At 35.4% G+C, this 14,967-nt stretch overlaps 1 protein-coding gene across 1 annotated transcript in view; it reads left to right on the top strand.

Moving 5' to 3' along the window:
• ME1 (malic enzyme 1) overlaps positions 1 to 14,967 on the top strand; it is a 194,282-nt gene that overhangs the window by 91,482 nt on the left and 87,833 nt on the right. Inside the window, exon 6 of the mRNA XM_030315911.1 lies at positions 8,476 to 8,579. Coding sequence (XP_030171771.1) covers positions 8,476 to 8,579 — 104 coding nt within the window. The remainder of the gene's footprint in view (positions 1 to 8,475; positions 8,580 to 14,967) is intronic.

Here is a 14,967-nt window from a genome sequence, read left to right as displayed (position 1 = left end):
CTAACTTATGAGCAATATAACCTGAATTTTTATGTTTATAGCTCTTAATTAATATATATTGGAGAATAGTGAAATATTTAGATTGAGATGAGTTGCTAACTCTTAATGTTCTTATTTAATTCATTGTGACCCTTTTTTCTTTTTATTTTTACTGCTGCTTTACTGAGAAGACAAAATTCACTACGATATGACAGTGTAAAATATAATGGAGTTTTTATGTTGCTGCTTTATGTTCCACTTTCACATGTGGAAAATTGTTTGCTGTGAAAATATTCCTGTGATAAAGACTTTTTGTTTTTCCCTGTGGTAAAAGCTTTTAATCTTCTGTCTTTTGTGAATCTCTGTCCAGTTTGGCACCTCATGGTAAAAATATACAAACAATTGATAAAATAACTTACTTCCTTATCCAGAATAATGTAGGAAAGTTTGAGAACTAGATCCGTTTTTATAAATTATAAATGTTTCGTCTTTTATTATAAATGCCTATATTGAGTAGTAATGAAAACAGGAAAGAAATTAGGAGTCCATTGATAAGACATTCTTCACTTGGTATAAATCATACTCACCTGACTTCTTAAATCTCTGCAGCTTTCACCTAAAGAAGGTTTAAAGATCAAAGACAGTAATGGAGTGCCTGGCTGGTTCAGTTGGGAGAGCATGTGACTCTTGATCTTGAAGTTATAAGTTCAAGCCCCATGTTGGATGTAGAGTATTACTTAAAAATAGAATCTTAAAAAAAAAAAAAAAAAAAGAACAAAGACACTGAAACTGAGCCATAAAAGTGCTTGGCTAAAAAATACTCTTTTTCTTTAGGTTAATAAAGCAAAGCATTCATTTAGTCAAGATATATGTATATCTGTCTTATTTTTCATCCGTTACTTTATAGATCACATTTTCTTTATGTTCCTTGTGAAACAGTTGCTGTGTACAATTTACTTCAAGTAAATTTTCTTCAGTTGTCCTTTAACAGCATCCCATATTCAGTTTCTTTTTAAATCATTATTGCAAAATCTTTTTGTAGTAATCATGTTTATTATTTGTCTATTTTTCTTATATAAGTGACCACTATCAAAGTTTGCTGTTTGACTAAAGATGTGAGTAGATGTTCCTTGTGTCCCCTACATGCTGATCTAGGTTTTATTAGGTCTTGAAGACTGCTTCATGTATTATGTGGTGTATTTTCTAGGGCTGCCAAAACAGTACTACAAACTGGGTGGTTAACCAGTAGAAATCTATTTTCTCAGGGTACTGAAGGCTAGAAATCCAAGATCAAGATGTTGACAGGGTTAATTTCTTCTAAGGTCTCTCTTCTTGGCTTTTCTTCCTCTGGTTTTTCTCCAGTGTCTTCACGTGGTTTTTCCTCTGTGTGCATCTGTGTTCTAATATTTTCTTATAAGAACACTAGTTATATTGGATTATGACTCACCCTAATGACCTCATTTAACTTAATTACCTCTTTAAAAGACTCCATTTCCAAATATATTCTGAGGTGTTGGGAGTTAGGACTTCAACATACGATTTTGGTGAGGACGCAATTTGGCCCATAACATTTGGTCACTCTTAAAGAGGGCATGGGCACTTGTTTTTTGCATAGTTATTCTTTATTTATGAAATCATTGCTCTAAGTCTCAGATTTCTGATTCAGGTTTTATGTTTCGTTTGCCCTTTGGTTTATGTTTACAGTGTATCTAGATCTGGAATCCTTACTGGAACTTGAACTCACAAAGTCGAAGCCTTCTTGCATTCAGAAAATTCCCCCTTGTCTTCCAGAAACTGCTCTTCATATTTGGCATGAACCAGCTATGATGTAGAGAAACTGAAGAAAAACCTTACAGACCTTATGTCATATATAGCTACCATGTATCTTTTAGCCCTTGCACAAAAACTAGTGTTGGCGCTAAAATGTGGCTTTAATGTGTTAGTTTTCTATTGCTACCGTAAAAAGTTATTACAAACTTAATGCCTTAAACAATACAAATATATTACATTATAGTTCTATAGGTCAAAAGTCTGACACAAATCTCAAAAGGCTAAAATCATTAAAGGTGTCTACAGGGCTGTGTTTCATATCCTGTCTTTTCCAGCTTCTAAAGACTGCCTCCATTCCTTGGTTCATGGTACTCTTTTTCCATTTTCAAGCTAGCAATGTAGTGTCTTTCTGGCTTTACTTCCATTGTCACATCTCTTTCTCTGACTACAGCCAGGAAAGATTTTTCAATTTTCAAGACTCACCCTTAATCACATCTCCAGTCCTTTTTGCTACATAAGGTAACATGTTTACTGTTCTAAGAATAGGGGAACTCATTATTCTGCCTACCATTGGGTCCCAGATAGAATGTCATTTGTCCCTCTACCCTCCTTCATTTCTGTCTTCTTCCTTTCATATTATGGGATTGCTTGTCACTTCAGACAAGTGATCCTGCACTGGAATGAACACTAATCATTACAGTAAAGTCAGAGGAAAGAAGATCGCTCAGTTTCCAGGCTTTCGGTTTGTAGTGTCACGTGCTTTTTGTGGTCTCTTTTTATCTCATCCTCTCTAAATTAGATGATAATGGATGGTATCAAGAATTTCTTTATTTTTTGAGATACTAAACCAATGCCTTGGAAATGAAATGAGGTCTCTTCAGTTTGGTTTATATGCACTAAAACTATCAGGAAGTTCTTGAAGTTTGTGATCTATTTAGGAATACCCATTATATAAACTAAAATAGGACAAAATATTTACCTGAGACAGAAACCTTTGGGGAAGTAGAATACTTTTATTTTAACTTAATAATATAAATTTGAAATTGGTGGTTCTCAATATATGTTCCATGAAGCAACTACTTCAGAATTACCAGGGTGCATGTTAAGAATGCAAAATCCTGGGGTGCCTGGGTGGCTCAGTTGGTTGAGCATCTGACTTCCGCTCAGGTCACGGTCTCATGGTTCGTGGGTTTGAGCCCTGTGTTGGGCTCTGTGCTGACAGCTCGGAGCCTGGAGCCTGCTTCGGATTCTGTGTCTCCCTCTCTCTCACTGCCCTCCCCTGTTCACTCTCTGTCTCTCTCTCTCAAAATATAAATAAAACATTAAAAAAAAAAAGAATGCAGAATCCTGGGCCCTGCTTCAGATTTACTGAATCACAGTCAGATTTTAATCACTTTTACTTCTACCACTTTTTAAAATTTGTGCCAGCTCATATGCATGCTGACATTTAAATATTGCTTTTATGCAATATTTAAAATTTTATGTCTCAGACTCTTGACTGAATGTTGGCAGTTGGTTTGCTTAATTGTACTGATGATATGAGCCAGCAAAATAGCTAAAATTATATACTATTTACAGAACCTGATTTTTTAATTTGAAAATGAGTAAATAACAACAAAGAAAATGATTATCTGTATATTATAAATAAAACTTAAAAACAAATGCTAAAGTGGGGAGTGTTCATACCATTACAGATAAATATTGATAATATTCTGAATATTTAGAGAACACTTTGAAGTCAATAAGAAAATGTCAAATGTGAAATGTAAAAATTGCCTAGGGACATATGGGCATAGATAATTTACAAATGAAGAAATAAAAATGATCAATAAACTTATAAAAAAACATTTAACAGTATTAGAAGAAAAATACAAATGAATGCTACTTGACAACATTTTATATATACAAATATATGTATTTTTATATATTTAATATTTGTGTATTTAATATATATTTATATGTATATTATATATATATATACATATATATATATATATATATACACACACACACACACACACACACATATTTATGGAAAGATAATACTTTTACTTGAAGCTGCAACAAAATAGATATACAGACAGTTCCTGACTTATGATGGTTTGGCTTAGGATTTTTGGATTTCACATTGGTGCCAAAGCTATATGCATTCAGTACAAACCATACTTCACATTGTGAATTTTGATCTTTTCCCAGGCCAGTGGTATGTGGTATGATCTTCTGTCTCTCTTGTGATGCTGGGCAGAGGCAGCCATCTGCAGCTCCCAGTGAGCCACACGGTCACGAGGTTAAACAGCCAATACACTTACATTCTGTACCCAGACAGCCATTCTATTCTTCAGTGGAGTATTCAAGAAATTAAAGGAGATATCCAGCACATTATTATAAAATAGGCTTTTTGTAGATGATTGTGCCCAAGTGTAGACTAATATAAGTGTTCTGAGCACATTTAAGGGAGGCCAGACTAAGCTATGCTTTTCATAGGTTAGGTGTATTGAATGCATTTTCAAGATATTTTCAATTTATGATGGGTTTATTGGGATGTAAGTCTATCATAAGAAAGATCTGTACTTAGGTGTCATTGGGTGGAGATGTTAATTTGTTCATCCTTTCTAGGAGGCCAGAATTTGAATACAGACCACAAGTTTTTAAAGTGTTCATCTAATGACCTGAAAACTCCTCATGATATATTCTATGTGAAAAGGGGTTATAAAACAGTCTATGATATTGTCATACATTTGGAGAGATAATATTCTACATGCATAGACATAAAGAAAAGGACCTAGAAGAATATGCATCAAGATACTAGTAGTCAGTAGAGATTATTGGTATTCTTTGTTTCTAATTTTACTTTTCAGTGTTCTCAAATTTTCTGATAGGCAAACATTGCCTTTGTAATGAAAAAAGAATCCTTAAAATATTAAGAAACTTTTTTTCTGACTACCAGATTTTTGTAACTTGTTGGAAAAAATCTGAATACAGAATATTTAGGGTGTTCACAGGATAAAAATCATTAAATTTAGGATATGTCCACAGATACAGGATGCCTGGCAACCCTAAACACACACTAACGTCTATTTAGGAATGAAAAATAAATTATTTTTTTGATTCTTAAGAAAATATTTTTTAATTCTCCATCTCCATATTGGAAAGGCAGGAATGTGAGAGATCAGAACAAGGTGAAAGTTGATAATGATTTCTGTTAGCATTAAATAAATGAATACTTTGAATAAAAATTTCCAAGTTTCCAGAAATGGGATATTGTTAATGAGTAACTAGCTTCACCAGTGTATTCCCTCCTTCTCTCCTTTTTGGAACTCTCTTATATTTCCATATGTTTTGTCTTTTACTGTTTTTCCCCTACTCTTTTTCCTTCTTTCATGCTTATAAGTCGTTAGTGACACCACATGTATTGTATGTGACATCTCTTGCTAAAGAAAGTCTAACCTTTTTTAAGTGTTTGCTTGATATCAAGTCTTTCATTTATTCTCCATCAAAGATGTATTAAATGTTTACTTATGGCCATAAGAAGTTTTTAATACAATGAATTAATATCACTTGTATGCCAAGCTAGTTGGTCTATGGAGCCATTATCAAAATTGGGTAATCTTGTTAAATTGTTTTGTGTAGATACTAATTTTTTTGGTCAGAAAGCTCTCCATGAATGCACTCAAGCCTTAATTGTCATGACATTTTTTAAAAATAGTAACTTTTGACAAGGACATTATGACTGGAAGAATTTTATAACTTCCTGGTTTAATTCAAAAGCTTTATCTTGTTTATAAATCTTCATAATTGACCCTTCATTGTAGTCAGACTTCTTTATGATATATACTTTAATAATTAGCATGGGAAAGAATGAGAGAAAAGAGAAGAGGGGACGTGTAACATCTTTTCTCAATTGTGTTCTTTTTCTAATTCACATTTTCGAAGTCCAAATATATTCCACACATGGAGAAGGTATTTTAATTCTGGCAGCCATTAGTAGCTCATTGGCACTTCAACCTCAGCTTTTAAGAAGCCTGCCAGTAGATTGTTTAAAGTTTTCAGGCCTCACAAAACAGCTGGGCTTTACAATAGCACTGTTTTAGATTTTACATTTCGTCTGAAATACATTTATATGATTAAGTATGTTAACTTCCAGCTGGTTGGAAAGCCTTAACTCATTGTTGTGTAGTACATTATAAGTAGGATGACCACATAATCTATTGGCCAAACCCACTGAAAGAGGATGCTGTTAATAACTATACTAAGATAATAGGTATGAACTGGGCTGTAATTTCTGTTGACTTTTAGCAAATCCCAACTCAGATGATTCAGATGGTTAACCTTTTAATATCACAACACCTGCAAAAACATATCATTTATCCATAATAAACCACATCCAAATTTAGTGACTTCTAACAATTACTATTTTATTAATGTTATTGATTCACTGGGATTGGTAGGAAGGCCAGGATGCTTATCACAGCCTTTTTCCATCTAGATTCTCATCCTTCACAAATTGTTTACATTCTACATGTAAAATATGCACATCTCCATCCTAGGTTCCCAGAAGTTTCATCCCACAACAACAACAGGCCCAAAGTTCAGGATCCTGTCATCTAAATCAGGTCTAGATGCAAATGAAGCTTCTTGTGTTTTATTCCTTGGTGTGGCTGCTCTTAGCTATTCAGTGGTGAGGCAGGAACAGAATAACCATAATCAACACTTCGATTCAAAATGGGAGGAATAAGAATCATATTACTCTCAGTGGCTCATGGCAATTTTGAATTGCCACTGGACACATGTTGCCAGGCTGCCTACCTAGGGGGAGGGCATATTTTTTGAAGGGGGCCTAGTTGTGTTTCCTAAGAGTGGTTCTGTAGTTCATTGTTCTTTTAGGCTTTTGGATCTGAGTCTGAGCTCTTGGCGTTGTCCTTTGAGCTATCCCTCCTTTTCCATAAGAAATGGCCATGTTGCAGCTGAATAGCTTTCTCTGTCTGCTCTCTGCCTGTGGAAAGTTGGGGGCCCAGAGAAGTATTTTCATTTTGGAGTGTCTCTGTTCCAAATCGTCCAAATAGTACAGTACCCTAAAAAATTTTTTGAAGACTTTTTATATGAGACTGTCTACTTCATTAAAGAACGGACTTACTCATAATTCTTTTCAAAACAGACCTTCTCCTGACATTGGCTGCCATATCAGAATGCTGCAGAACCAGTTCTTTTTATCTAGTCAAGATGGTCTGTTAGGCTCCAATTTAAATCAGAGTTTTCCACAAAAGGTGTGCTAACTACACAGTTGAATCTTTGACTGCAAGCCTGATTTTACTTTGGAAATCTTTCACAAGCAAGTCTTGTGTCCTCTGTATTCTCTTTAAATTTTGCTCACAAGCTAAACATTTCCTTATTTACCTCATCTTTGTTTTGACTTTATCATACAGCTAAGAGAAGCCAATTTACACATTCAGCATTCTGCCCGGGTATCTCCTTAGCCAGATTCACAAGTTCTTTAGGTACATCGTCTGTGTTTCAGGTTACAGAAGATGACAGTTTTTCCATTGTTTTACTATAACATGACATAGAATGCAATTTTCTTTCTAGTCCACAAAAGCAGTTTGTCTTTTTAAATTTGTTTCAGCAGTATTTTGTAGTTTCTAGTGTATAGGGCTCACACACATTCTCCGAAATATATCCCTGTGAATTTTATGTTTTGGAATGCTATTGTAAATGAAGTTATATATTTTATTTCATTTTCAACTGTTCATTGCTAGTATATAGAGATACAGTTCATTTGTGTATGTTGATCTTAGATCTACTGTGTTAAATTCACATATTTTTTTTCTAGTGGGTTATTTTGTGTGTATAGATTTCTAAGTATTTTTCATTACGTGATCATGTATGTACAAATAAAAACAGTTTACTTTTTTCTTTCCAGCCTATATTCTTATGTTTTCTTTTTCTTGCCTTATTGTAATGGCTTGGGTCTCCAGTATAGTGTTGAATAGTGATAGTAGATATCTTTGCTTATTTCCAGTCTTAGGGGAATAGCGTCTAATCTTTCACTGTTAAATATATTATTAGCTGTGGTTTTTCCACAGATGCCCTCTATTAGCTTGAGGAAGTTCCTACCTTACTGTTCCTACTTTACTGAGAGCTTTTGTTGTGTATGCATTTTATACATTGAAAAAATTGATCTCATAAAAAACACTATTACTTATACCAAAACTTGAACAGAGTAAACTTGAGCTTTGTAAAATTTAAAAAGTTTAAGAAAACTTTAGTTAAGGCTAAAAATTTATTTTTAATATCAGCCAGTTAATATATTAAAACTGTAATTAAAATGCTTGTTGAAGATTTTACTTTCAAAAACAAAATAAATCTAAGAAAAGAATTGGTATCTTTCCATTTCCTAAACTAATGTAATACTTCAAAATTCAGTATTATTTTTCTATATGATAAACTTTGCCTGTAAAGTCTGAATTGAAGTCTTCTAATTAGCACTACTGAGAGATTTTAATTCCTTTTATTATCCCCAAAATAAGGCAGAATGTTTTAATGTCTAGTAATTACTTTTCTTATTTGACATATGAATACTGTAGATATGTAATACTAATAAAATATAATACTCTGTAGGTGAATTCTGCCTCAGTATGGAAAGATTTTATTTCCATTTCTAAGCTCAGAAAGTATGAATGATATACATATAATTATTTCTATATCTATGGTAACTTTTTTTTTTAATAGGATTTACTTAAAGATCCGTTGTACATTGGGCTACGGCAGAGAAGAGTGAGAGGTCCTGAATATGATAACTTTTTGGATGAATTCATGGAGGCAGTTTCTTCCAAGTATGTATAATCTTTATTTATCTTTATTTGAATTGAATTTCAAAAATTTAAAGATAACCTAACATAATAAACTACACAAGTATCCAAGTTTGGTGTAGTGTGTTTAGTAATTGGAAGGGATTTGTTTGAAATGCGGGCGCACGCACACACACACATACACTGTCATGGTTATTAGTGACTAAATGATAAAGTCGTGTATCTGTCTCAAAAAAGATTGTCTCTGGGGGAGCCTGGGTGGCTCAGTGGGTTAAGTGTCCCACTTCAACTCAGGTCATGATCTCGAGGTTGGCGAATTTGAGCCCTGCGTTGGGCTTCGTGCTGACAGCTCAGAGCCTGGAGCCTGCTTTGGATTCTGTGTCTCCATTTCTCTTTGCCCCTCCCCCACTTACACTCTGTCTTTCTCTCTCAAAAATAAACAAACATTAAAAAAAAATTAAAAAAAACTGTTGTCTCTGTTGCTATTCCTAAAGATACTTTTACAAAAATCTTTAGATCTTGTGGTTATTGAAATACATGATTATGGTGAAGGAGGCAGTAGTCAGTGACCAAATTACCTGAGCAAGACTTTCTGTGATTATTGGCAGTCTGTACTTCATTTCTGGCTGCTGATAAAATGTGATCTTTAGTCATCTTTGTGGGTGTATCTGACCCTTTTGTGGTAGAAGAAGCAGAGGAAGTGGGGAGCAAGTGTGAGTTAGTATAAGCCACAAGTCCAGAATGGTGTTTAAGAAACAGGACATCCAATCACAGTTCATGAGTCTCTGATTAAATCTACAGTATATGATTAAAGTGCACTACTGTATTTCACCTAGTTTCAATAGCACTTGATTGTGGGCCAAGTACTACTATAAAGTTTTCCATTTTTTTCTTTCAACAAAGAAATTTCCACCATAATTTAGTAATGTATTCTGCGATAATTTTGTCACACTAATGGACAGTCATCCCATTTGCTACTACCACAAAAACCAAGTACTATTTTAAAACATATACGTTGCCTTGGTTTTTCATAGAAATAAACTCATCATTAGAATGAGCTGTAACTAGAGACATACTTCTGGGTTTTTTTTAGTGTAAGGTTTAATTTTAAGAAGTTGTATGCAACAGCAGAAAGTGCTTTCGTCAGCTTGCACAATATTTAGAATATATTGAGTCTCCTATTGCCCAAGGTTTCAAGGAAGAGTATATTTGCCAGTTAGCATGGGCTACTTTTTAAACACACATGCCTGATTTATTTATTGTTGTTATTAACTTACTTGGTTAAGCTGTACTTATTCATAGAAATAGTTGGAAAACTGTACAGTTTAAGCTCAAGATTGCATGGTACAGTTAATTCCAGTTAGATACTTAAGGGAACACTGATTTCTGCCAATCCCCCCCACCTCACCCAATACTATGTTGTATTTTTTTCTAGTAATTTCTAGTAGTTTCTCATATATAATGTAATGTTTTGAAATTACCTATAACTTTTTAGGTAGCAACACTAATCAGGAGATTATGTTAGGGGTGCCCAGCTAGCTCAGTTGGTGAAGCATGCAACTCTTGATCTCAGGGATTGTGAGTTTGAGCCCCACGTTGGGTGTAGAGATTATGTAAAAATAAAATTCTTTTTAAAAAACCCCAGAGGAGCACCTGGGTGACTCAGTTGGTTAAGTGTCTGACTTCGGCTCAGGTCATGATCTTACAGTTTGTGGGTTTGAGCCTTGCGTTGGGCTCTGTCCTAACAGCTCAGAGCCTGGAGCCTGCTTTGGATTCTGTGTCTCCCTCTGTCTCTCTGCCCCTCCCACACTCATGCTCTGTCTCCATCTCTCTCTCAAAAAATGCACTAACATTAAAAAAAAAAAACAAAAACAGGGAGTATGTAGGGAACATTGTGCCACTATAAAAGAAGAGGAAAATGCTGTTCTTAGCATAATTGTTTTTATTATCTATTTGAGTAAGTAGAGTCTATCTTTATATACACGACTTCAGTATACTTACAAAGAAACTGCTACACAAGTTTATGAACATAGTTTGTATGTCTTATATACTTAATATACTTAATACTTAAATGCTGATGAAATAAAATAGAAATAATTCTATTAGAATCAGTGAGAAGCTTTCTGGAGAAAATGAGATATGAGCTAATTTTGAATGCTCTGTGTCAATATAGAGTCAGAAAAGCTTTTTTTAAAAAACAGTGAATTGAAGGATTACCTAAGATCTTTGATAAGGATATAGAGATTGATGAAAAGTCAATAATTTTAAATGCAGAGAGCACCTGTATATCAGGAATTCTATATGGGCTCTTCCCAGAGAAGAATCCCAAAGATTTTTCAAAAATATTTCTAGCATGTTGCTGCTTTGGTAAAAGTTTTCTAGAAGAGACACCAATTAAATTGGGAAATGGTTCTGAAGATAAGCCCAAGATTATTTAAAAAGAACATGTAACTTAAATTCAAGGTGGAAGATGACTGTTGCAAATTGACTTACTCAGGAACCAGGTTCCGAGATGGAGTTCATTAAGGAGTACCTTTGGAATGAACCCCTTTGCAAGGGAGGGGACAGAAATAGGAGTGGATAAGAGAAGTTGAGCTGCAGTGTGGAACCACCAACAGCTTTGGATAACTTCATTGGAATCATCCTTGCATTCCAGTTAGATACTTAAGGGAACACTGATTTCTGCCAATCCCCCCCTACCTCACCTAATACTATGTTGTATTTTTTACTTACTACATTCTCAGGGTTGGGTGGGTCAATTTCAAATTCTTCCTCTTGACTTTCTTCACAATTATAGCTCTTTACCTCCTAGGCCAAGGACTTTATATGGGTGTTATGGCACTTACTAAGTCTGTTCTGATTATGCATTTGGGGACTGAGGAAATCAGTCTGTAGTCGTAATGGATGGACCCATTATGAACTAGACTTTGGTCAGGGCTCCGTTTATTACTGGCTTCCAAACGCCTCTACTCTAATGAGGAGGTTGACATTATATAGATGCTTTAGGTCTTCTGATATCACTGTCAACTCTGTGCCCTTGACATGTTTGGGTATTCCCTGTCCCCAGAGCACAGTTACTGAATAAAGGGCTATAGGTTCCATTGGAGGAGGATTAAGGGAATTATTACCCTGTATTCTTGCCATGGTGTTGGAAGACCTTTCCCTCTGGATTTTTTTTAAGTTTATTTATTTATTTTGAGAGAGAGAGAGAGAGAGAGAGAGAGAGAGAGAGAGAGAATGAATCCCAAGCAGGCTCCACACTGTGAGCATGGAGCCCACCATGGGCCTCCATCTCACGAGACACGAGAACATGACCTGATCCCAAATCACGAGTCAGATGCTTAACCGACTGAGCCACCCAGGCACCATCCACCCCCCACCCACCAGGCTTCTAGATGGTTCTGAGTTAAAAAATTAGGTCAGGTTTGGAAACTGAGTGAGAGATTGTGACTTCACTGGGGCAGTTTCCCTCAGATTTGTTCATTCATCTATGATTTATTTTGATTGTACATATTGAGTAGTAGCCTTGTCAGCTGTTTTGCCTCTAGAGATGCTGTATTTTTAAACTATCTCTCTGTGGGTCAGCCCCTCACTAACCCCAGCTTTGCCACTCTAATGATAATTATGTCCACCTAGCTTCTCATGGCTTCTGACCCTTAGCTGGTCCTATCATCCCCATTGCTATCATTGACCCTAATTCTTTTAACAGCCTTTCCTTCTGTCAGTTCTGGCCTTTAGAAAAGAACCACCACAAAACTTACTAATGTGGATATCTTCTCATTGGCATATTCCTTATTGCTTTGTATATGGTGTGTTTTCTGGACCTTCAAGTGGAACATAGTAATTTGATGGGTTTTCTGTCTTAGCACGTGCATTCTAGAATTACTCTCAGACACTCATGATCCCCCTTCTGCCATCTACCACAGCATTCCTGGCATTTCAACAATATTTAATATGAGCCTTTACCTGCTCTGTTTCCAGGAACCATCCTAGTAGTGAATTTATACCATCTCCTGAGATTCTTACTGGTTGTAAATCCTGCATCTCAGGATAGTGCCTTCTAATCGCTGAACTCTTATCTAATACTTAAATTCCAGCCCCTTTGAGCAGAATTTAATCTCATATGTACTCTTCTGACTAATATAAAGTAGCTAGATCTTGCAGTTTCTTTGTGGAATATTCCCTTTCTTCCTTTGTTAGGCCTAGTATGTCTTAGGTGGGTTATATTGTGACATAACCCTGGCTATAGGCCCAAGGGTCTGGAGAGGAGGTGAAGGTGGATGGAGGTTAGGAAGGCACATGTTGTCTTAGGAGGGGGAAGCTTCTGTGTATGTGATTCCCAAGAAGGAAAGGGCAGACCATTTTTGTGGCTTCAGAATGTTTTAGGGAATCTGGAAATTCAAGATTTTGGGAGGCATCAAACCAGACATCTCATCTCATGTGTCAGGATCCAATCAGGAACCTGACTTAGCAGATCTACCTTGTTAAAGTTTTGGAGTGTTTGACCACTCTGATGATTAATGCCTTATTCCTGGTGATTAACTTTCTCTGCTCAGGAGCTGTAGGATCTGAGAGCATTTTTGTATCTATTAGAGAGGTCCTCTGGCTTTTACATTACTCAGTACCCTGTCACAGCATTCAGTATAATGACATTTAGATAAAGATAAAAATTAAGCAGAAAAAAAGTTTCAAGGTAGCTGTAATTAAGGCATATCTTAGAATCTGTTCAATAGACTATTTCTGATATTCTGTTATCAAGTCATATGACAGACAAATGCTGGCTCCTGCAAAATATTTTTGGTTTAGAAAAATTGGCTACTAGGGGCACCTGGGTGGCTCAGTCGATTAAATGTCTGATTTTGGCTCAGGTCATGATCTCACTTTTTGTGAGTTTGAGCCCCCACATCAAGCTGTTCTGGCAGCTTGGAGCCTGGAGCCTGCTTCAGATTCTGTGTCTCCTTCTTTCTCGACCCCTCCCCTGTCTCTTTCTCTCTCAAAAATAAATAAATATAAAAAAATTAAAAAGAAAAAGAAAGAGGGGCGCCTGGATGGTTCAGTCAGTTGAGCATACGACTTCGGCTCAGGTCGTGATCTCACAGTTTGTGAGTTCGCGCCTCACATCAGGCTCTGTGCTGACAGCTTGGAGCCTGGATCCTGCTTTGGATTCTGTGTCTCCCCATCTCTCTGCTTCTAACCCACTTGCATTCTGTCTCTGTCTCTCTCAAAAATAAATAGATATTAAATTTTTTTGTAATAAGTAAAAAAAGAAAAGAAAAGAAAAGAAAAATTGGCTTTTGGAGCAGGCCATTGAATTCCCCCAACTACCTGTGCCCTAACAGGAGCTAGATCTCTGTGGTAAAAGTGTCTTGTCAAACTACCTAGTTTTTCTTCCTTATTGTTTTGATTCATTTTTCATTTGTTGAAAGTCAGGCACTGTGTTTGGTGCTGGGGATACAGGGATGAATAAAACAAAAATAATCCCTGTCTTTCATATAGCTTATTCTTTACTAGAGAATACAGATAATAAACAAGTAAACCAGCAAATAATCAGATGAAACAATGAAATCGTAATAAATGTAACAAAGGAAACAAATTGCTGTCTAAGAATAATAGGTGACTTAATTTATGTAAATCAGATGAATGTTATAGATGTAGTTATCTCTTTTTGAGCATAGGTTTTACTTTTATTATGTTTACTTTATTAATAGATACAGGTAATTTCTGTTATGAAGTCTATTGCTAAAGTCGTGATACTCTTTCAGTTATACTTTTGTTGAAAATTAGGTGAGCTCTTTGATTACAGTTAGGTAAATTAATAAACAACAGAAAAACTGAATTCAGAAGTACTGATAAATTAGTCTGGGTTAATTAGCCTGGTTGTTAATCAGCATCTCCAGGTCTGTTTTCCTGGTACTTGCCTTTTCAACAGTTTCATCAATTGGGCCTAGTAATTCTACATCTGAGAGTATAGTTAAGAAAATAATACCAAATAAAGAATGAATTTGATGCCCAAATATATTCACTGAGCATTTTCATTTTATGATTTTCTTCCCTTTGTTTCCAGCACACTCTCTTTGGCTTCCTTCTACCTCAGTGATGACCCCTACACACTTTGCTTGTCTTGTTTATTCTCATCCCCCTAACCTCTATACTTTAGCGTGCTTCAGGGTTGGAGCTTAAAACTCTTCTCTTTACTATTATCCTCACTTCCTTGGTGACCTCATCTAGTCATTCATCTTTTTGGCAAGAGGGAGTTTTTTTCATGTTTATTAAAAATTGTTATTGAAATATAGTGACATACAATGTTATATTGGCTTCATTTTTTAAAGTAATTTTTAATTTTAATTCCAGTATCATTAACATACAGTGTTCTATTAGTTTCAGGGGCACAATATCGTGATTCAACAATTCT

The sequence above is a fragment of the Lynx canadensis genome, chromosome B2, assembly GCF_007474595.2.
Source record: "Lynx canadensis isolate LIC74 chromosome B2, mLynCan4.pri.v2, whole genome shotgun sequence".
Taxonomy (NCBI): domain Eukaryota; kingdom Metazoa; phylum Chordata; class Mammalia; order Carnivora; family Felidae; genus Lynx; species Lynx canadensis.
Note: the sequence above shows the minus strand (reverse complement) of the source record. Positions and strands in the feature narration are given on the sequence as shown.